The 19942-nt window shown below is 48.9% G+C and overlaps 7 protein-coding genes across 7 annotated transcripts; 5 read left to right on the plus strand and 2 right to left on the minus strand.

Annotated features, from left to right (window-relative positions):
• Positions 1-1496: 1496 nt before the first annotated feature.
• Positions 1497-2471, plus strand: AKAW2_51956S (class I SAM-dependent methyltransferase; the record flags this gene model as incomplete). Its single annotated transcript, XM_041691942.1, has 1 exon — positions 1497-2471. One exon carries the CDS (start codon positions 1497-1499, stop codon positions 2469-2471), a length of 975 nt encoding a protein of 324 aa, XP_041545377.1.
• A 411-nt stretch (positions 2472-2882) lies between these two features.
• Positions 2883-3775, plus strand: AKAW2_51957S (HAD family hydrolase; the record flags this gene model as incomplete). The annotated part of the gene is made up of 4 exons (XM_041691943.1): positions 2883-2979; positions 3032-3053; positions 3105-3214; positions 3282-3775. The coding sequence occupies 4 exons, from the start codon at positions 2883-2885 to the stop codon at positions 3773-3775; spliced, it is 723 nt and encodes a 240-aa protein (XP_041545378.1).
• A 509-nt stretch (positions 3776-4284) lies between these two features.
• AKAW2_51958S (uncharacterized protein) lies at positions 4285-5404 on the plus strand (the record flags this gene model as incomplete). Its single annotated transcript, XM_041691944.1, has 3 exons — positions 4285-4510; positions 4576-4977; positions 5031-5404. The coding sequence occupies 3 exons, from the start codon at positions 4285-4287 to the stop codon at positions 5402-5404; spliced, it is 1002 nt and encodes a 333-aa protein (XP_041545379.1).
• Positions 5405-8051: 2647 nt separating this feature from the next.
• On the minus strand, positions 8052-9728 carry AKAW2_51959A (translation initiation factor eIF2B subunit gamma; the record flags this gene model as incomplete). Its single annotated transcript, XM_041691946.1, has 2 exons — positions 8052-9460; positions 9548-9728. The coding sequence occupies 2 exons, from the start codon at positions 9726-9728 to the stop codon at positions 8052-8054; spliced, it is 1590 nt and encodes a 529-aa protein (XP_041545380.1).
• A 660-nt stretch (positions 9729-10388) lies between these two features.
• AKAW2_51960A (glycoside hydrolase family 71 protein) lies at positions 10389-13319 on the minus strand (the record flags this gene model as incomplete). The annotated part of the gene is made up of 1 exon (XM_041691947.1): positions 10389-13319. One exon carries the CDS (start codon positions 13317-13319, stop codon positions 10389-10391), a length of 2931 nt encoding a protein of 976 aa, XP_041545381.1.
• A 977-nt stretch (positions 13320-14296) lies between these two features.
• AKAW2_51961S (uncharacterized protein) lies at positions 14297-15133 on the plus strand (the record flags this gene model as incomplete). Its single annotated transcript, XM_041691948.1, has 1 exon — positions 14297-15133. The coding sequence occupies one exon, from the start codon at positions 14297-14299 to the stop codon at positions 15131-15133; it is 837 nt and encodes a 278-aa protein (XP_041545382.1).
• Positions 15134-17349: 2216 nt separating this feature from the next.
• On the plus strand, positions 17350-19440 carry AKAW2_51962S (DUF4246 domain-containing protein; the record flags this gene model as incomplete). Its single annotated transcript, XM_041691949.1, has 1 exon — positions 17350-19440. The coding sequence occupies one exon, from the start codon at positions 17350-17352 to the stop codon at positions 19438-19440; it is 2091 nt and encodes a 696-aa protein (XP_041545383.1).
• Positions 19441-19942: the final 502 nt, after the last annotated feature.

Below are 19942 nucleotides of genomic sequence, written 5' to 3' on the forward strand. Positions count from 1 at the left end.
CTGTGGTTGTTAGAACATTGAATCATGAATGTCGTCTTTCCTCCCCGGGTATATTGTTACTGGGGGAAGATGTGAGTTCAATAACATCAAAGACAAGAGTCTCGAGAATATACAAGTGAAGTCCCATTAAATGTGCACTTTGATAATCTCACTGCCCGCACGAGCACAAGGCGGGGAGTCGCAATGTGCCATTCGTGCTGGGTAAACACACCGAGGAGATAGTCCGCTGGGTGGACGAGACCCTAACGGAACGCAACGAATCCGAAGGGTAAGTCTGTCCCTTCTCTTCTTCGGCGTCCGGTCTGACTCAATGGTTGCTCTGACATAGTCCTTACTCGATCCAGTGCAGCTGTCCCCCGTGCTGCTGCATCCGTGCCCGGTGGACTTATTAGAGTTACTGAGAAGGATATATTCAAGATGTTTCTGACAGGCGCACTATGGTCATATTTTAGTCCTGTATGCCATATCAATAGAATCTAAAAGTCGTTAACTTGGGTTGATTGCCAACCCTTCTGAGCCAGTCCGAAGGCCTCACCGAGCCATTCAATCGGTAGATTGCACATATTTTGCATCTCACGGGGAGAGGAGAGATGGTAGATAATATCAAGCGAGTGTATGATGCGGCACCATTACTTGCTCCTGGAGGGGGAGTAACATCCAAGCACTACTATACAATTCGAATCTAGCGCTGAGAGAGAAGTCGGTGGATCGAAAAGAAGACGAGAGGTCTTAAGCAACCAGCGCCTTCTATAAAAACAGTACTACCGCTGGAATTCAGAGGCTAGGAGAAATTGTACTATGAAAGGAAGGCTACAGTAAGCTAATAGTTGATTATTGCAACAGATGAAAGGCCTAAATTCATTACATGTTGGAACATGTATCTCTATCTACTGTGCGGGGAGAAGCGTTCAACTTTGTTGATTTACTAGTCAGTATTCTAGAACGATATTACATATTCTAGTATACTAAAATTATGCCAAGAACATCACTTCCGCCCCGGTATAGAAACATCCCCACCAGAAGAGCCGTAGATAACTGCCACGCGCGAAATACGAAATCAAGGAGCACCAGTAATCAATCTAAACCCACCCCGGCACATCTCCGGAGCAATTGACCCGTTGAACAACTCATAAATCCACTCTCATTCGCTATATCGCTAGTTTTGCTGCAATCCGACCGTTAAAAGTGGACCACCATAAGCGCTAAAGGCATGGCATTTCGTTAGCGAGAAACAACCGGCCTCGGCTTCCGCCGAACATGCGAATCAAAACTAATGTACTCCGTATTTACCATTTTTCAACTAGTCCAATCGTAGCTCCGTCATATCCACCATGTGAAGGATATAAAACTGCGGATTATAGTGGTGTGACCCTCTCGTTTTTCTCCTTTTCTTTCTGTCTTTTTGTCTCTACTCTTCAGACGTCTGGGAACACGCACCGTATTTGCGTATCCCTTGCAGCCACACCACACCACACCACAACACGTACACAGTAGTAATGATGGGCTCCATCGCCCCCGACCTCCCCATTGAGGTGGACCAGGACGACGACGCAATCAGCCTAGGCACCGAATCCTCCACAACATCCCTCAGCTCGAGCGTACTCAAATACGAATACAAGCATGGTCGACGCTACCACGCACACCATCTGGGAAACTACCCGTTTCCCAACGATCAGCCCGAACAAGACCGACTAGACATGGTGCACCACATCTTCTACCGACTTATCAACAACCGACTGTTCCTTGCGCCGATAAACCCAGACGGGAAACGAATTCTAGATATCGGCACCGGCACCGGCATCTGGGCCATTCAGATGGGCGACGAGTACCCGAATGTGGAGCAGATCGTAGGCAACGATCTCAGTCCGATCCAGCCATCGTGGGTACCGCCGAATGTGAAGTTCATTGTGGATGATGTGGAGAAGGAATGGATGGAGAGTGCACCGTATGATTATATTCATTGTCGGTATATGGCGGGGTCGATTCGCGATTGGCCGAGGTTGATTCAGCAGTGTTATGAGAATTTGAAGCTGGGGGGTTGGTTGGAGTTGCAGGAGAGTGTGAATACGTTGTATTCGGAGGATGAGAGTCTGAAGGCGGATAGTTACATGGTGAAGATGATGGATGGGTTGAAGGAGGCGTGTTTGAAGATTGGGCAGACGATGGATCCGGCGCCGGAGTTTGAGAAGTGGGTTGGTGAGGCTGGGTTTGGGGCCGTGCATACGATGAAGTTTAAGTTGCCTATTGGGAGTTGGCCCAAGGATGCGAGGTTGAAGGAGTGTGGGAGTTTTATGAGGGTGAATTTTGTGGAGGGCGTGGAGGGCTTCACGGCTGCGTTGTTTGGGGATGTGTTGGGTTGGGAGCAGAGTGATATTGAGGATTTGAATGCCGGGGTGAAGAGGGAGTCGTTGAGGAAGGATATCCATCCGATTTTTGATGTTTTGGTTGTTGCGGCGCAGAAGCCGATGTAGTTGGTATAGTTAGATATGTATTTTCTCTGTTAATTTGCTCTACCTAAAATGGGGATTTTTAATGTGGTTAATGATTCCTTTGATAAGCCACAAGTTGGCGACTCTTGTGCTCCCAGATATGCAACTATGGCATCCTTCATATTAGAGTATATTTACCCAGATCTAGACCCAGACCCAGATATCTATTAATAAAGTCGTAGTGATCTGCAAACAAGAGCCAACTTTAACTCTAACTATATCTCATGATTGTCTCAAGAATAGTCGGGTCGATTACCTGTTTGGTATGCGGGACGATTACCAGATACAGTAATCACCCGCCTATCAGCGCCACGTCTCTTAATATAAAGATGTAGCTCGATAAACACAGCAGTTGAACCCCGTAACGTCGATAAGCATTTGTCACAGCCCAAAATGTCACCTGAAACACAGTCGTCTGGAATGGATGTATCCTACACCTTCGCAGGAGTTCTACTAGACTTCGACGGCACTATCATCGACTCAACAGAAGGTAAGCCAATTATTCCTATACATATTTTGAGGAGAATCTAACGAATACGCAGCTATTGTCGAGAACTGGAAAAGGTATATCCTCTTTGGAACACACCACGGACAACCACATACTAATAACCACAGAATCGGCAATGAGTTAGGCATCGACCATGAAGAAATCCTCCGCACATCGCACGGTCGACGTAGCATTGACGTCTTACAACAGCTAGATCCCGCAAAGGCAAATTGGGAATGTACGTACTTCCCACCTCTACAGCCCCATATCAACAATTGACAGCAAGTCACTCATAATCTGTTCAGATGTCAGCAAAATGGAATCCCAAATCCCCACCCTCAGCAAAACCCCCGCCGTCGAAATCCCCGGCGCGCGCAACCTCCTCGAATCATTGACCAAACTCCACATTCCCCACGCCATCGTGACATCCGGAACGAAAGCATTACTGAATGGGTGGTTAAACGTTCTACAACTCCCTCACCCGCAGCATGTCACTGTCGCCGAGGATGTCACGCTGGGAAAACCAGATCCGGAGGGCTATCGCAAGGGGAAAGAGAAGATTCTGGCTTCGAGGGAGAATGGTGATGAGGGCAGTAAGGATGTCTTGGTGGTGGAGGATGCGCCGGCTGGTATTCGGGCGGGAAAAGCGGCCAACTGTAAGGTTCTGGCGGTTGCGACGACGCATTCTGTTGAGGCGTTGAAGGAGGCGGGAGCTGATTGGGTGGTGAGGGATTTGAGGTTCGTCGGGGTGGAGAGGTGTGATGGGGGGTTTAGGGTTGGGTTGTCGGGGTTGTTGTAAAGCGGTTATAGAATATATAGAATGGATAGAGCTTGGGAGCAACATAGAGATAGATGACTCGAGTCAATTTTGCATTAGACCCAAAAACGGGCTTCGGCAATTAGAAATGCATTACTCTGTTAGTGAAAGATAGGAAGACACGAGAAACACGAGAAACTGACTATAATGGGCGATAAATAGCGAGCCAGTAAGAACCTTGGAGGCTGAACCTAAGCATAAACATAGTTTCAACTAGTGATAACCCATCCGGAACTAGTCAATCCAGCGCATTCGGCGAGCTCGGCGAGCCTCGTGTCAGACTGTCCGAATAGCCTCAAAGCCAGGTCTGCTTAGCAATTCCACGACGTTCTTTGTTTTCTTGGTAATCGACAAAGGCTGCATATCTTGAAGAATTGAATATAAAATGGCAAGAGTTACCCATCTTCAATGTCCCATACACACTCAAACAACACACAACCAATACAGTAACAACCACAGCAACTCAAACCACTCAAGCACATTATCCAACGATGTCTCCTAGAGTCTTCATCACTGGCGCGACCGGCTATGTCGGTGGCCAAACAGCTGTCACCCTCATCGCTGCTCATCCCGAGTACGATGTCGTGGCACTAGTCCGAGACCAAGAGCAAGCGGATAAGCTCAAGAGCCGCTTTCCGAACATCAGCACCGTCATCGGAACCCTCGATGATGATGCAGTTCTGAAGGAGGAGGCTGCGAAGGCTGATGTTGTGCTGCGTAAGTCTGGTCTCTGTGGCCAAATCCATAACAAGTCATCCACTAATATTGTCATACCGGCACAGAAACCGCCAGCTCCGACCACGTTCCCGCAGTGAACTCCCTTCTCGCCGGTCTAGCATCCGGCACTGGGAGAGGCAGATACATTCACATCTCCGGAACGGGTGTTCTCAACGATATGTCTACTGGACCTGGAAACCCCACTTCAAAGATCTACGACGACGTGAAAGATATTCATGAGATCATCAACCTGCCTGCCGAGGCACTGCACCGAAATGTTGATGATGCTGTTATCACCGGTGGAATGCGACTGAACATTCCCACGGCGATTGTATGCCCGCCGACCATCTATGGTGTGGGTGAGGGACCGATCAAGAAGCGGAGCATGCAGGTTCCGTTCTTGACAGAGGCTATTTTGAATCGGGGAAAAGGATTTACTGTTGGGAAGGGGGAGAACCTTTGGGATTGTAAGTCTCCTTCGACATCACTGAAACTTGAAGACAGACTAACTTTAATGCAGATTGTCACGTCAGCGACGTAGCCAAAGCATTCCTCGTCCTAACTGAAGAAGCACTGAAGCCCAACGGAGGCACAGCGACATGGGGCCCAGAAGGATACTATTTTGCAGAGGCCGGCGAGTTCTCATGGAAGGGCGTCAGCGAGAAGGTCACACAGATTGCTCACGAAACTGGAAAGCTTGCTACTGCGGATATAGAGACTTTGGCCGTTGAAGACGCTATCAAGTTCCATCCATGGGCGCCGGTTCTGTGGGGTGGAAACTGTCGCAGTCGGGCTAGTCGGCTGCGCGCTTTGGGCTGGAAGCCTGAAGGTCCCTCCCTTTGGGAGGCTATCCCTAGTATTGTGGAGTTTGAGATTCGTGCCCTTGGACTGTGAGTTATGGATAGGATCTTGGCAGTTGATTGAGGGTTAAGGTGGGATTTCTTAGATGATTCGGCGGTAGTTGGCTGTGTTTAATTCACCATAGAATTCAATGATCATGGCGCACTTATTGCATCTTTTAAGACTTGTATGACGAGACCGTCGTCTAGAGCCTGAAGCCAACAATATTGTTCCAGTAGTCCTTTTGCCTTCGCATTGATTAAATCCAAGTCGACCAAGTGTGAGTGGCGATTCTTGATTACTTCTGGTAGCGGTTATGGACAGCAACCGGCTTGGGGGTATTTCAGTTCCGCAGCTTCAACTTTGCAAATATTCTCTGTAGACACATCTAAAGCCACCGTCTTTGCAGCGCTGGCACGGCTTCCCCTTATCACATCGCACCCTCCGTCGTCGACACATGTCGCACGGCTTCTGTCGCATGGAGAACACGTGCACCCTTGCTTGGAAAGCCGCACTGGCTCCAGCTGAGCCGCAGCTCAACCCACTTTTGACACAGTTCTGACAAGGGTCATCCTTATCACACTTAATCTTCTTTGATCGGCAATGACCACAAGGTGCCTTCAACTTCTGGTCTGATGTGGGTGAAGGGAAAGGGAGTGATTTTGTCCTCTGTGCTCGGCTCTGCAGCAGAACGTGGGCTTCACCCCAGACCTCCTTCCCGGCCATCTCACAAGCAATATCTAGCCAGAGTATCATCCGCAGCTTTTCTTTCACGCAGCTCCACTGCACGCTATCTGAGACATACATAACCTCAGCCAAGCTCTCGATGAACCAGTCTCTGCCTGGTCCATTTCCAGCTGCTATACCGCCCATCATGAGGATCCACAGAAACAGGATATCGCCATGTTCCAGGACTGGCCAGGTGTCGAGAAGCTTATTGGTGTCCAAGTCTGATTGTAATGCCTTCGCCAGTGTTCCAAAAGGGGCTCGGACGCCAGAAAGCGGGAATGTCACTCCAATACTGTAGATAATTGTCGCCAGTCGGCAGACTTCTGATATAGCTCCAAGTCCTGTGCCAGTAATCGTCCCTATGCTCATCAAATGATACTGAACTAGATTGCGCTGGTCGTAAATTGCCTGGGGTCTGTATGACGAACTACGTCCGGAAACGTAGTCGTCAATTGTTGCTGTGTAGACTTTCAGTTCCTGCATAACTTTGCGGAGTTCCGGATCAAGATCGATTGTGTCGAGGAGCGTTAAGCGATTAGCTGTGTTAGTGATGCCAAGAAGAAAGTGTCTTTCTATCTCGAATTCGCTTTCACCAGATAGTGCGACGAACGGAAGTGGCGGAGGGGAAAGTAGTAGTGTAGAGTTTACTAGTACCCGGCTAAGGGAAATGTGAGTTTCTGATCCTGGATCCGGTTTGGGGAAAGTTGCTTACTAGAATGCTGCAGCTGCGAGACCAGGCGTTGTAACTTGAGCAAGGCCACCCCTTAAGGATATTATTCTGTGAAGACCCATTTGATGCAACTGATTGGGTTCTCTGGCACTGTGGACATCCAACCATTGTAATCCTTGCAGCGGGGCCTGGAATGGAGACTGCTTGGACCACTGGTTGTCATCATGAAGCAATGGCTTTTCGACCATCATCAAGACTGCCAGGATGGTCGCATCAGCAGTTGCTCGAACAGGATCGTGTAGTGCTTCATTTATCGAAGTGATCGTGTCCAAGTAGTATTGTTTCAAATATGGTACGACCTCTTTGGTCGATGTCAGGCTAGCCATGTTGGCCGAGATCAGGCCATTGATCCTCTCGTGCGATAGGGAAGACAGTACTATGGCCTTGAATGTCGCCTGATCGTTCAGTGACATAGGAAACCAGTATTGGAGATATGGATTGGACACATTGCGCGACGGAAGTACACGAGGCGTCATGATGGCGAATCCTATAGATGAATGAGCATTTTATCGACGGCTCCACGCAATATAGAACCTTACGATAAGACAGAGCCCGCCTCACGAGCCGTGGTGGAAGAGATGATGGGAAGATGTTCAAGGGAACGAGGTCCGCTCCGGGGTAGATACGAGTGATCTCGCCTGCAGAACCGGCCCATGTTAGCTGTCGCGTTGGCTACACGTCTGACGAGCGCGTAGCTGTACTATGATCGGTTTCTTCCTCCGTTTCCACTACACCAGTGGATAATGGAATATCGGAAGACATATTAACGTTGAAGGGTAGAAGATCACGGTCAAGTGTGGAACGCTCCATGAGCTCGAATGGAGGTGCATCCAATAGGGACGCTAGCAATTTATTGTGAATAGCATGGATGCCAGTATCAAATACCATAGTGGGCGGAAGATCGTTGAAGGATTCATGAGTTTATCTCAAAGCCAAGATTATAAATGGTTGATCACGTGTGGTCATCATGGAGTATATTCTAACCTGTTGTAACCAAGCGGGTTTAGGCTGAATACAAAGTTAGGCCGGAATCGGAGAAGGGCGAACTGGGCCGGCTTTCGACTGTCAGACACTACAAAGGTACTAGACTCCGCAGGTATAATAGTTGCATTATTGGCCAAAAAATGACCACCGTTCACTAGGGACGTAACTTTTCAATGTTATTCGTCTATCTCATCAAGACATAAGCAGGGGTATGTGGAATATGTATCGAATCAGTCGTCACGGAACTCTTCAACACACTCAATCGTCGAAATCCTCCATATCATCCATTCCCTCATCTCCTTCTTCATCCAGACCTTCGAATACCATGAACTTCTCATTCTTAGCATCCGTTTCCTCCGGAACGACGTTGGCATCCTGCACTTCACAGTCCTTGAGGACGGATTCACGACCAATCCTAGCTCGTCGGCCAATGAGACAACCCGTCAATTGAGCCCGGGACTCAACTACTGCTCCGTCCATAACCACGCAGCGAGTGAGCCGTGCGCCACTGGAAATATGGCAGTTGGGCCCGATAACACTCTCCTTGATGACACATGTTGGCTCCACGGTTACATTCTCAGCAAGCAAACAGTCACTCTTTGTAACCGTGCACCGTTGGGCTACGCCCTCCGGATGGGCAACCTTCTGGTTATGCGCAAAAGGCGATGCTGCCTGACGACCAACTTCCTCAATCGATTCCAACTTGGCCAGCCGAAGTGATGTTGACAGAAGGATAGCTGAACTGTCAACTCGTCGGACAAATGGTGTCGATCCTTGTTGGACATAAGCGAGGATTTGAGGATATTCCACAGAGTGTGAAGCTGCACTTCCGACCTTTGTAGAACTTATGTCGTTGAGGTCAATCTCATCCTCCACTAAGTCGCCGTCGTGACTTTTGTTGTCATGCTGACTAGGATCATGGAAGATCTTATTCATGCCCAGCTTATCCCCTAGACCTTTTTGCCACCCCGACTTGGCCCAATAGCCGATAAGATCCTCACTCACTGATTCCAGCTTCTCCTGGTGGCGAGCTAGATCCTTGACCCAATACGGAAAGACGTAGAGATGCGCATCGCGGTAACTAGTCAGCATCTTGACCTGCGCATACTTCTGAACTAATGCATGGCGCACAAGAAAGCCCTTTTCCTGTTCCATCCTCTCTTTCACAGTATCCATAGGCATTGACATGAGTAATTTTGATAGACCAAAGCGCAAGGCTGACGGTCCGTCAACGAGATGTGATACTACCGGAGCTTCATCCTGCCCTAGAGGCGCAACAGCCACAAAGTCGGTGGCCTCACCCTTTACACTCTCCTCACGACCTACTGTCTGATAATATACGGCAAGCCCGCCGCGACGGCCACCTTGCTCCCCACCCGGGCCATCAGGGTTCCCTCCCAGAGCTCCCTGAGTGACCAACCACGCCTCTAGTATAGATTCACCTGGGATGTCACATATAAGGTCGCACGGAAGAAGTAGGAAGTCTGTCTTGATGCATTCTTGAACTTCCGGAAGACGGAGTAGTTCGGCCGTTCCCATGGTCATTTCGAGGTCTTTCGGGGCCACGACGGACACGGAGGGGGCAGGAAGCGATGTGAGATGCGGGTTTTGCTTTAGCGCAGCTTGAAGGGGGGCGAGGGAGGATGGGGGCGTAATTAATGTGATGTCTAATACGAGACGAGCCGCAAAGTTAGTCATTGAAAGATCTCCGAGTGAAGACGGGAGGACATGTTATTAGTTAAACGCGAACGTACCTGTAATGCCTGATCGTTTGCAAAAGTCGATTGGATAGAACACCATGGGCCTATTTGCTATAGGAATGAGACTCTTCGGGTACTCCTCCGGGTTCGATGTGAAGGTGTTGAGAGAGACGCCGGGGCCGCATAGAATGAGGGCCTGAAAGCCCGTCGAGGGCACCGGAGCCGAAGATGGCATGGTTTCGAGACGATAAGCCTCGAGGGAGCAGACTGCGTATGAAGCGCCTTCGAGACAGATCACTCGATCACTTGGTTGACCCCGCGCCGCAGTAATGAAATCGTGGGGGTTTCGATACCTGGAACGCGACTGCGCTCTGGATATGCACCTGTCTGTTGGGTCAAATGCTAGGTAGCACCAGGCCACTCTGATAACGCGTTCCGACTAGGCACTGGGGCTATACAACCGGGCATTGCTCGACGTGGTCCGTCGCGAACCGACTGATGCCGTAAATGGGAGCTGAGTTCGGGGATGGTCACGTGCTGATAGCGGAATGAGTCAGGATCGGGAGGGCCCGACATTAGGTTTGTGGATCCCGTGCACGGTTCATCAACTATGGTCTCCAGCTTCAATTCTACTTCTGTCTTAAATTTCCGTTCTGAGATATTATTCATCATACCATGACTCCAGTATCAGGTGCACCCCTAATGTGAAGCACGCAGATAGCCTGATCTCTACACAGATTTCAAGCGTCTACATTTCACCGAAACCATTAGCAGCTTGTACGAGACCGTTATAATCGTCCATCTTCTGCTCTTATAATACATATTTGACATAGTAATAACACATGTCCTATGAAGGGAAACCAAGAGTGCGCAAGGCTATCTTGCATCAGGTATTTCAGTAACACACCGACCTCACACCAGAGAGGTCATCGCTCCACGATTTCCAGTCCGAGCCCAGGCTACTTATTTCATCATCAGTCAGCGCGCGACGGGCATTGGCAGCTTCTTCAAACTCTTCCGGGGTCCGATAACCGCCCATCAGGGCAATTTCGAATATATCCAAGATTGCTGAATCTGGGTCGGTGGCAACGCCATAGATCGTACTGCCCAAGGCGCCTGCATCTCCGATGAGCGACATCATATCGGCCAATTGTTCCAAACCGTCCGAAATCAGCCTGATTTCGCCAAGGAAAGGGACAACCATTAGGACGCCAAAGATAATCTCCTCAATCATCGCCTTCTTTTTCTCTTCCGAGGCCTTATCCGCGACTTCAACCACCTGGCCCATGTTTGCGACCGCTTGAGCCAGTGTGAAGACGACGGTCGAGATGGTGAGAAGCACATCGTTCATGCTTCCTCCATATGCACCAGTGGCCGACAGTATCTGGGTCAGGTATATTGTCTCGGTCAAATTATAGATTCCTGGAAGTGCATCCTCGATGATCGTCTGTGGGTTGGTCACGGTGATGTTACCAGCCGGTAGAGGGTAACCCTTCAGCACACCCTTGTCAGGCTGGCATGTCTTGCCAGATCCTACGCCGCAACTTGATCCGACATCTTTGTCCCCGAATTGTACCCAGTCCTTTTGGATTCCGGTGGTGGCTGTGAGGTTGGCCCAGAAGGCAGTAGCGTTGATGAGGTCGTAGTAAATTTCATAGTCGTTGTAAAGCTGCTCCACGTCAAACGGGCATGTGGTTGTAGAAGCATTCACGCCATCTTGGGCAAAGGTGCACGTGAAGAAGGCATTTCCAGCACCCCCAGGATTCATGTAATCCTCCAACTCTCCAGGAACCTCCTCGCGGATGTACTCCTGGTACTCAGTGAATTTGCCGCCATAGTTTGAGATGATGTCCGTGTAATTGGTCATCGTATTGTTGAGCATGTCGGAAAGGACACCAAGAGCATAATAATTGACACAATAGTCTTCTATGGAGCTTAGAGAAGACTTCAGGCTCGCAAAGCTGTCGAAAGTGAGGGTGTAGTCGCACATTTCAACGTCATCGGCACAATCCGAGTCAGGATCATCATTTGTGCACACTAGATCCGTGCCGTTACCAGCAACGCTTTCCGAACATACGGGCGATGGACAGTAGCCTCGCTCGCAGGCAAAGTCACATAGACCACTGTCAGTATAGGCATCCATGGTGTAACCATATATGCTAGTGTTTGCAGTAGGCGGCACGTCTAAGGGACCCGTTACGGTACAGGTGCAGTTATGGATGGGACAGTAACCATAGGCGCAGGCATAACTGCACAAACCTGTCAAGTCACCGGTTCCTTCTCCAGAAGTACAAGTGTTGGGCGTGAAAGGTGACACAGTAGACGTAGCAAGAGCCACTTCGGTAGTGGTGCAGGCAGACGAAGGGCAGTACCCGTAGTTGCAAGAGAAGGCACAGAGACCCGAGTAGTCCTCCGTCATTCCGGCGGCAGGATAGCCAATCACTCCCAGACTCTTAGGCAATTTCGCCTGAGGGCCCATTTCCTGACACAGACAGGCCCCAACAGGGCAGTATCCTAGCGCACAAGCAAAGGAGCAAAGGCCGTTGAAGTTGCCTACCCCCCAGCCGCGGATGCACACCTCGTCTGCGAGAGAATAGGTCGGGGTGGCTGAAATCGTGGTGGCCGACATGGCGCTGCCTACCCAAGCGTTCCAATTCTCAATTTCACTTGATGCAGCACAACCTGTGACAATGTCCTCGCCAGTGAAGCTTGCAATTGTATCGCCGCCTCGAGTGATAGCCACCTCGACGCTTCCTGCCTGCACCGAAAATTCCACGCTGCCGTGGTAGATGCCCGTCCCTCCACTGGGGGTACTATTCCACGACGCACCTAGGTCTATACCTCCGACTGTCACTGAGATATCTGCTGAAGAGGCTAACAGAGCAGAGAAGAATATCCGATCTTGTGGGATCTCGTATGGCCAGTATTCTAGTTGCAGTTGGCTCACAGTATTACCAGTCGTCCCGCCATCTGATGTGCAGCTTCCCCGGACATTCAATCGGTACCATGCCTGAACACCTTCCTGCGTGATTGTCGAGATGTTGTTCTTATAAGTATCAGCGAGCCAGGGAAGGAACGCTCGCCAACCGTCGTGTGGCATGTTCAATGCATAGTTATACGGGGCCTGGCCTGTCCCGAAAGCTGTATAAGTCGACTCAGCAAGCGAGGAGTCAGCGTCCGGAGTAGGGCCGATGTAGTGTGATTCACCGAAATCGTTCCAGGAGATGATTTCGATGAACTCGGGGGCCAGAAACATAGCCTGGACCCAGCGGTCATACCAGATATCATCACCCCGCCACAACCAGTTCTTGCTGTATCCAGGCATGTTGGTAAAGAACCAGGGCGAGACCGGCATCATGTATGGTTTACCATCCAGAAAGTCGATATAAGAGGCGTCCACATAGGTATTCATATCACTTGGGCCGTACGGCCATGCCGCCCAGCTGAACAAGCCATCGGCCACCCCATCTCCAAGGCTCACGGCGACTTCAGCCCCTACAGAGGACCAGTCAGGAATGAAATAGCACCCGGTCTTTTCTTTGATATCGACCCAGTCGCCTGCATTATCAGGACCTTCAAATGTAGAGACAAAGGGCTTCGAGTCATATCGCCAATATGCTTTCGCCGATACGTAAGTCTCTAGCATGTCCAGGACGTCGTCTTTGGCCCATGCCCCATTCCCTGCATAATCAAAGGAAAAGAAAAGGGAGAATCCAGTGTTCACAGCAGCTGAGAAAGCGTTCTCCAAAGATTGTGTATTGGTAGCATCTCCTACAGCGATGTTCATCGCAAATGCGTCGATGTTTGCGTCCAAAGCAAGGAGCATCTCATTTTGCCAATCATCGACCGTATAGCCGAGGGTATTGGAGACCTTATCGGAGCTGTTAGTCCAGATCTGTTATGCAATATCAAAGGACATACCATAAAATGGGCAAAGACTGCCCGTGAATGGACCTCAAGTGACCAAAGCACGAGACATAAAATTGCCGGAAGAAAGGGCCGCATCATAATAGGTATGCGCTTATAGAGCTAAGCTGTGGGCGAATAAAAAATCAAGAGTCTGAGAGAAGGAAGACCTGTCCGAAGCGAAAGAATGGAAGACCGAAGTCAATAGAAATGATAAAAAAAATGAGTGAGGTCAAGGTTCGAACGAATGATTAGATACTGTTAAAGAAGTGAGCGTAAGTGAGAATGAGTGACTGTGCCAGTGCTTGGGGTAGGCCAGAGCATATGGACATTTATTTATAGATAGACAAGGCCCATCAGGTGTGGTCCAGTCTCAAACAAAAGGAAAAGTCATCCCATTATCAGTCCTATCCTTTGGTTTCTAGCTAGCGTATACTAGCTGAGCTTCTCCTTAGCTACATGAGGGATTAATATGGAACGACAATATGTCGGCTCGCAGAATTTCTTACCCGGGTAGTATCGAAGGCGCTTGTTCAATAATCCCTATACTCTTATCTGTGACACCAACGCTAGTAGTCATCCTCCGAAAAAATTGGTATCCACCATCAACAGGCTATTTACTTTAATTGCATTTAATGAGGTTACATTGACTAGTAGTGGCCGGCGTTAATCGGTTAAACGCCATGGTGAACGGTAAGGCCTCGAATGTTTGATTAAATTACCATGCTGATTGTGGAAGAGGCCTTGGTGGAAGATCTATAAAGATACTAGCAAATCCATGATGTTCATATTCCCATGCTGGTCTAGGTTCTTCCTTGAACTATCACCAAGACCTACCTTTCTATTTTTTTCTTTCAAACCGACTTCGAACAACCTCCTTTCGAGCATTTATCCACCATGAAACCGGTCCTGCTTATCTTCATCCTGGTTCTTTCCGTTGAGCTTGCACAATGTTCAAAATTGACCGGTCCTTTTGAAGCTCTTTTCTTCTACTATGCCTATCAGATCGATGCCGCAGCTGCAGCCCGAGCTGCGGAAGATGGGGTAGCATATGAGGCCACAATTGGAGGCAAATGCATCGGTAAAGGTTGTACGTTAGAGGGCTTTATAAAAACGATCATCAGCCCAAATTCTGGAAGATATCTCACACCCACTGCAATTGGGGCTTCTACAAGCCCAGATGTATATGCAACTGCTGAGGAGATCGACACATATTGGAATTATAATAGCAAAAACTTACAGGCCGACCAAATAATCAAGGATGCGCCAGATGGATTCGCGAACGTGGTTGACAAGGTCGTGGATAAAATACAAACGGCTCGAGCAGTTGTACCATCTGCCAATCTCGTGGACAAGGCAGTGGTGGCTTTGAAATGGGCGCAATCCGTCAGGCTCAGTGAGATGGTTGTCCTTAATGGGGAGCTTCGGGGTGGAAAGGCGCTGGCTTTTGAAAAAGATTACCCATGGCTCGAACAGCTGACGCTGACCACCCAGCGAGAATTGGATGTTGACAGGACTGTGTCACCGGAATTGAAAATAGTTTACACCGATCTTGATTATGCAGAAATGGCGTTGCGGTTATCGAACGGGGACAGGACGAAACTGATGGATCATTACGAAGAATTTCTCGAGTTTGCCCGCACTGAACCTAGCGAACGCGTTTACAAAATTCATCAAAACATCGTGAATGTGTATCAGCGTGTGGTATCGTCGCTCGAAGCTGGCTGTTCTTAGACGTTAAAGTTCGAAGGTTCGCGGATTTTACCTTCGTCCTGAAGTGTTTCATGTTCTTTGTCGTCCTGGCTTCTTCTCCATGTCGCTACTCTACAAGTCAATCGTGCCGGTTTAGTTTAATGTGAATTCTATAGTCCAGCTCCAGCTTCAAGTTGCCACGTATTAACATCTGAGCCATTTGACAGAACAGCAATCTAGATAGGCAGATTGACAGAGATGATAAGGCTACCTGAGCTATCACTCCTAAACAGCGGATAGCATAGGAATTCTGTCAAGTGAAGTCGACCCTCAGGTTGCCCCTGCATAGATAGTGTAGCGTAATAGATTAACTCCTATACACAAGGATAGCTTTCAATAATACTAGATCAAGGGGTGTAGAAGTATGAAATGGCTGGGCTGCTGTTAGTGCTGAGAACTACTCTTAGCTCGGTATCCCGGAACCAGATGGCATGGAAATAACGATATAAATTACCGCGGAGTATCTTCGGCGAAAAAGAATCCCAAACCCTGAACACCCTACCCATTGAGCCCATTAAGTTGGAAGAGCGATGGGGGCGCTAGTGCGTCGGTACTCCGAAGGCTTATAAAGCTTTAAGAGCACAAAAGGCTTGGTAGATCGGAAATGAGACCCTGGGAGTAGCAGTCTTATCTAGTCGAGTATCTTCGTTGAAGCGGATGCAGTATAGCGGCCCACTCCTACACCTTATCAACACGGAGGTTCTGCCTAACAAGGAAATTGTGAGGCGCGGACTAGATGGGCTACTAGTATTCCTAGAAAGGACATCGTGCCGGCGCACTATGAGAGGGGAACACGCTTCATGCCGAATTAGGTCAGCCACTATGGCCTAATTGATTACCTTCCAGGGGTGCCACAATACGACGGCAGTACCTAGAACAAGCCATAGGTTCCTGCTAAGATAACCCACCATGACTGAATCACCCGTATGTGCGCCTTGGGCCGATGACCCTTGTGCTCGAGTTATATAAAGAAACTAGATAAAGAGGCAATGCTCTGTGTATTAATTACCCGGTGTTAACTACCTCTCGTGTTACACAATGTTCATATCTCAGTCTACCGTCGTGGGCCTACTTGCTATGACTGCCACGATTGCTGCAAGCACATCTTGCGTGGACCATATCTCTCACGATACCATTGCATTCTTTAGTGGTGCCGCTCTGACGTTCGGCTCCAACTATACTGATGCAGCGGACTGTGGCATCAAATGCTCGTCCATTTCCGCATGCGAAGCCTGGCTATTTACCAGTGGTGGTCAGTGTGAGCTTTTTCGCCACCCTCCGGTAGCCACAGCAGCAAACCCAAATTTCTCCTACGGTGTCTGCAGGCAGGGAAACAGCTCGTCCCACCATGTTTGGCCTTCACCAGTGCCCTCATCCTCCATGCATTCTCCAACGATAGCGTCAACTGCATCTTACATGGTAAGTCACCTCGTGGCAGTCGTAGCGCCGCAAGTTCTTCTGCTGATGAGAGCCTCTCACCACTATGTAATATATGATATACGTTTATTGAAGCTGACTGATCCCTTCAACCCTTTCAGAACTCCAGTAGTGCCGCTATTAGGCGGCACTTAGATGCTCATAGACATGGTAGTCATCATAATCACCAGGGGAACTAGTGATGGCGGAGGGACTTGTCTTTGTTAAATTGGAGAAAGCAATGGGGGTGAACAGTGGTCGTTCAGAAAGATTAGTACTCCAAAGTGCAACCATCTTCATTAGCTTACTGCTTTATTGACTATATGGTGCTATTGAATATCCAAGCTTGTTTGAGTTGAATTATTTGAATTAACTTTTCCACCGATTTATGAAAACTAAAATTGCCAATGGCTTTTTTTCATTGTTGGGTAGCTATCAAGGAAAGATAACAATATTTACCCGAATTATAGCCGCACATCCAATATGTTATTGCCTGCATCAAGACTGGCAAGTCAATACCAACTTACCACTAGTCCAATTTAGCGGGTGTTCAAGATCGAGTGTTATCTGTCCGTCGCGGCTGCAACCCCGGCCGAAACAGGGCTTCCGTAAACAACCCCGAGACTCCATCGCAGCGGCGCATGCTTAAAACACCTGTTCATGCCGTCGGTCGTTTCCGAATCCAGCCAACTAACCGGAAAAGAAGCCTACGGAGCTGTTCCTTCCCCAACAACAATCTTTACCCATCAACGAACTTGTCTTAGGCAAACCTGGATAGCGAAATGAATCCCCCGTTGCACTTTGATAACAGTGGATCAGGCCCACTTCGAGTTCCGGGCTTCGACGGGATCCCCCTGGAGTATGAGTTCGAGATCGGCCAGCGCTTTACTCACGGGGCATGGGAGGATAGCGAAAGGCAACCTTTTAGACTGACCGCACCTGAGGTTCATATGTTGCGTCTCATGGAGCGCATTACCGATATTGAAGACTGGGACCAAGGAGTCTTTGATAAACATACGCTCGCTAAATGGCGTTCACAGGGAGCCTTTTGCGCAGACCATAGCTCCGATATGGATCAGGATGTTGACATGGACCTGATTACTACGAAAACATGGCTCTGGTGCGTTGCGGAGCTACAGGATAAGGCCAGAGCATTTCGTGATACCGGTCATGTTGTTGTCCTCGATTCCGACTCTGGGGTATGTAAAGCCGATCGGGTCGTGACAGGGTCCCTTGTGCGTCAACTTCTGGACGCATTTAGTCAACTGCCCAACTGTAGCACTCATGACTTGGTAGACCCGTCACTTCATATGCTCATCTATGGTCGGACAACAGTTCTCAGTCATGGTGGTCAGGTTACTCTTGAAGGGACTTCTAATCTGTATCCTCCCTCCGACCGGGGACAGACGGCACCAGTGCCAGATCATCCTCTGACTAAACTTGGACCTTTTCCCCAAGTTTTCCATCACTCCAGCGATGAAGAAAAGTGCCGACAATTCTCCTCTTGCTATCAATGGCTACCTTGCGACGTTGAATTCGCCGAGTCTTCGGGAACGGCGGTACGAATAACATCGTACATCAATAACCTCCACCCAAATAACACGAGGGCATACGCTTCCATTGAAAAGCTTATCTCCCTGGCTATAGCTCCCTGGAATGACGTTCTGGTAAAAGGGTTTCAAGGTCGCAGGCCCCGGCGGATCTATACATATGGTGTGTCCAATAGTGAAGTACCCCCATGGGCAGAATACCCGCCGAAGGACCTACTGCCAGTTGTGCCGTATCAAAAGATAACTCCATCCGACTGGGCGTCAGAAGACTGGGAATGCCATTGTGACAAGGTCAAAGACTATCTTCGGCTACCAGATGTGGATCCGAAATATCGCGTTTTCCCACCAAAGCCCGACGATCCACCAGAGACCCAAGACCTTCTGGGTTACATGACACCGGAGATGTGGGAATCTCCCCAAAGCGTCGAGAGGATAGTAAGGGCGAAGTGGAGACGACTTCATCGGTTCTCATACCCCGAGCCAGGCATCTCCTATACGTATGAAGACTGGAAAGCGGGTAAAACCGCCAAGCCAATCTTCGGTCCGTGGGAGTGGGAAGGTGAGTATGAGATGACTTACGATCATGAATACTACTCGGTGTCCTTGGAAGATGAGTTTCGGCAACAGGGCCTGCAGGTAATTGTGCGGGCCTTCAGTATTGACCTGACAACGAATGAACCCCATTATCCAGGGGATCAAGATTTCCATTTAGACGGCATGCTCAACGAACATATTGTCGCCACTGCCCAGTTCTGCTATAGCTCGGAGAATATCACCGAATCCCGCATTTCATATCAACAGAATGATGACTTGAATCTGCAAAGTCACCAACCGGATCCCTTGTGCATCTACAAACTTTACGGTACACCTCCTTGCCCGGCAGTTGGCGAGGAGCCAAAGGCTCCGAATCTTCAAACACTGGGCTCGGTCGCAGTCACTAGCGGTCGACTTCTTGCTTGGCCTAATTCCTTGCGTTATAAGAAGCATCCTTTCTCTCTTCTTGACCCAAGTCGCCCAGGACATCAACGGTGTGTCGTCTTGTGGTTGGTTGATCCCCATTATCGGATCTGCTCAACTCGAAACGTACCCCCTCAACAGCATGACTGGTGGCGCAACGCAGTTCTAGACGATTCGACCTTGTTATCGACCCTTCCCAAAGAATTGATTGATATGGTAATGAATGAAACAGGATCCTGGCCAATGGATTTGTCCGAGGCCTTGGCGTACAAGAAAAGGTCGGAAGCAGAGAGGGAGAGTGCCCATGAAGCCCAGAAGTCGATGTTTCAAAACTATTCATTTTGGTATGATTTAGAATATTGCTGAGCGGCTGTGTAGGGGTATATTCAAGGTTTGATAGCTCACTTATACTTGGAGAGGGTTGTTCGTAAATTATGGGCATTTGCTCTCCTTCATTAAATTGGATGTGACATACTTTCTACCGGACGCGGAAATACTGCGCGATATACACTTGTAAATCTGGTATGGATTAAATTCAGACTTGATGCCGAGTACAATTTCTGGAAAACTTGCAATCTCAACTTCTCACTCACGATGGCCGGGAACATGTTAGCCGAATAAACTTCAACCCCGAAATAAGATAAGATGTAAGTCACGATGTGCGCTGTGCTCGCTTAAGGCCATACTTCTTATGTAGAGGCTATTTCAATTTACAAGTAATAGGCGACGCCAAGGATATATTCGCAAATGCCGCAACTGCTAAGTAAGTAATCTTGCCAGCAGATGTTATTCACCTGTAGTGTATTATATATAAGAACAACGTCCCGCAGGCCTGACAGATAAGATTGATAAGCTTGTCTATTTACCA

The sequence above is a fragment of the Aspergillus luchuensis genome, chromosome 5 (genome assembly GCF_016861625.1).
Source record: "Aspergillus luchuensis IFO 4308 DNA, chromosome 5, nearly complete sequence".
Lineage (NCBI taxonomy): Eukaryota > Fungi > Ascomycota > Eurotiomycetes > Eurotiales > Aspergillaceae > Aspergillus > Aspergillus luchuensis.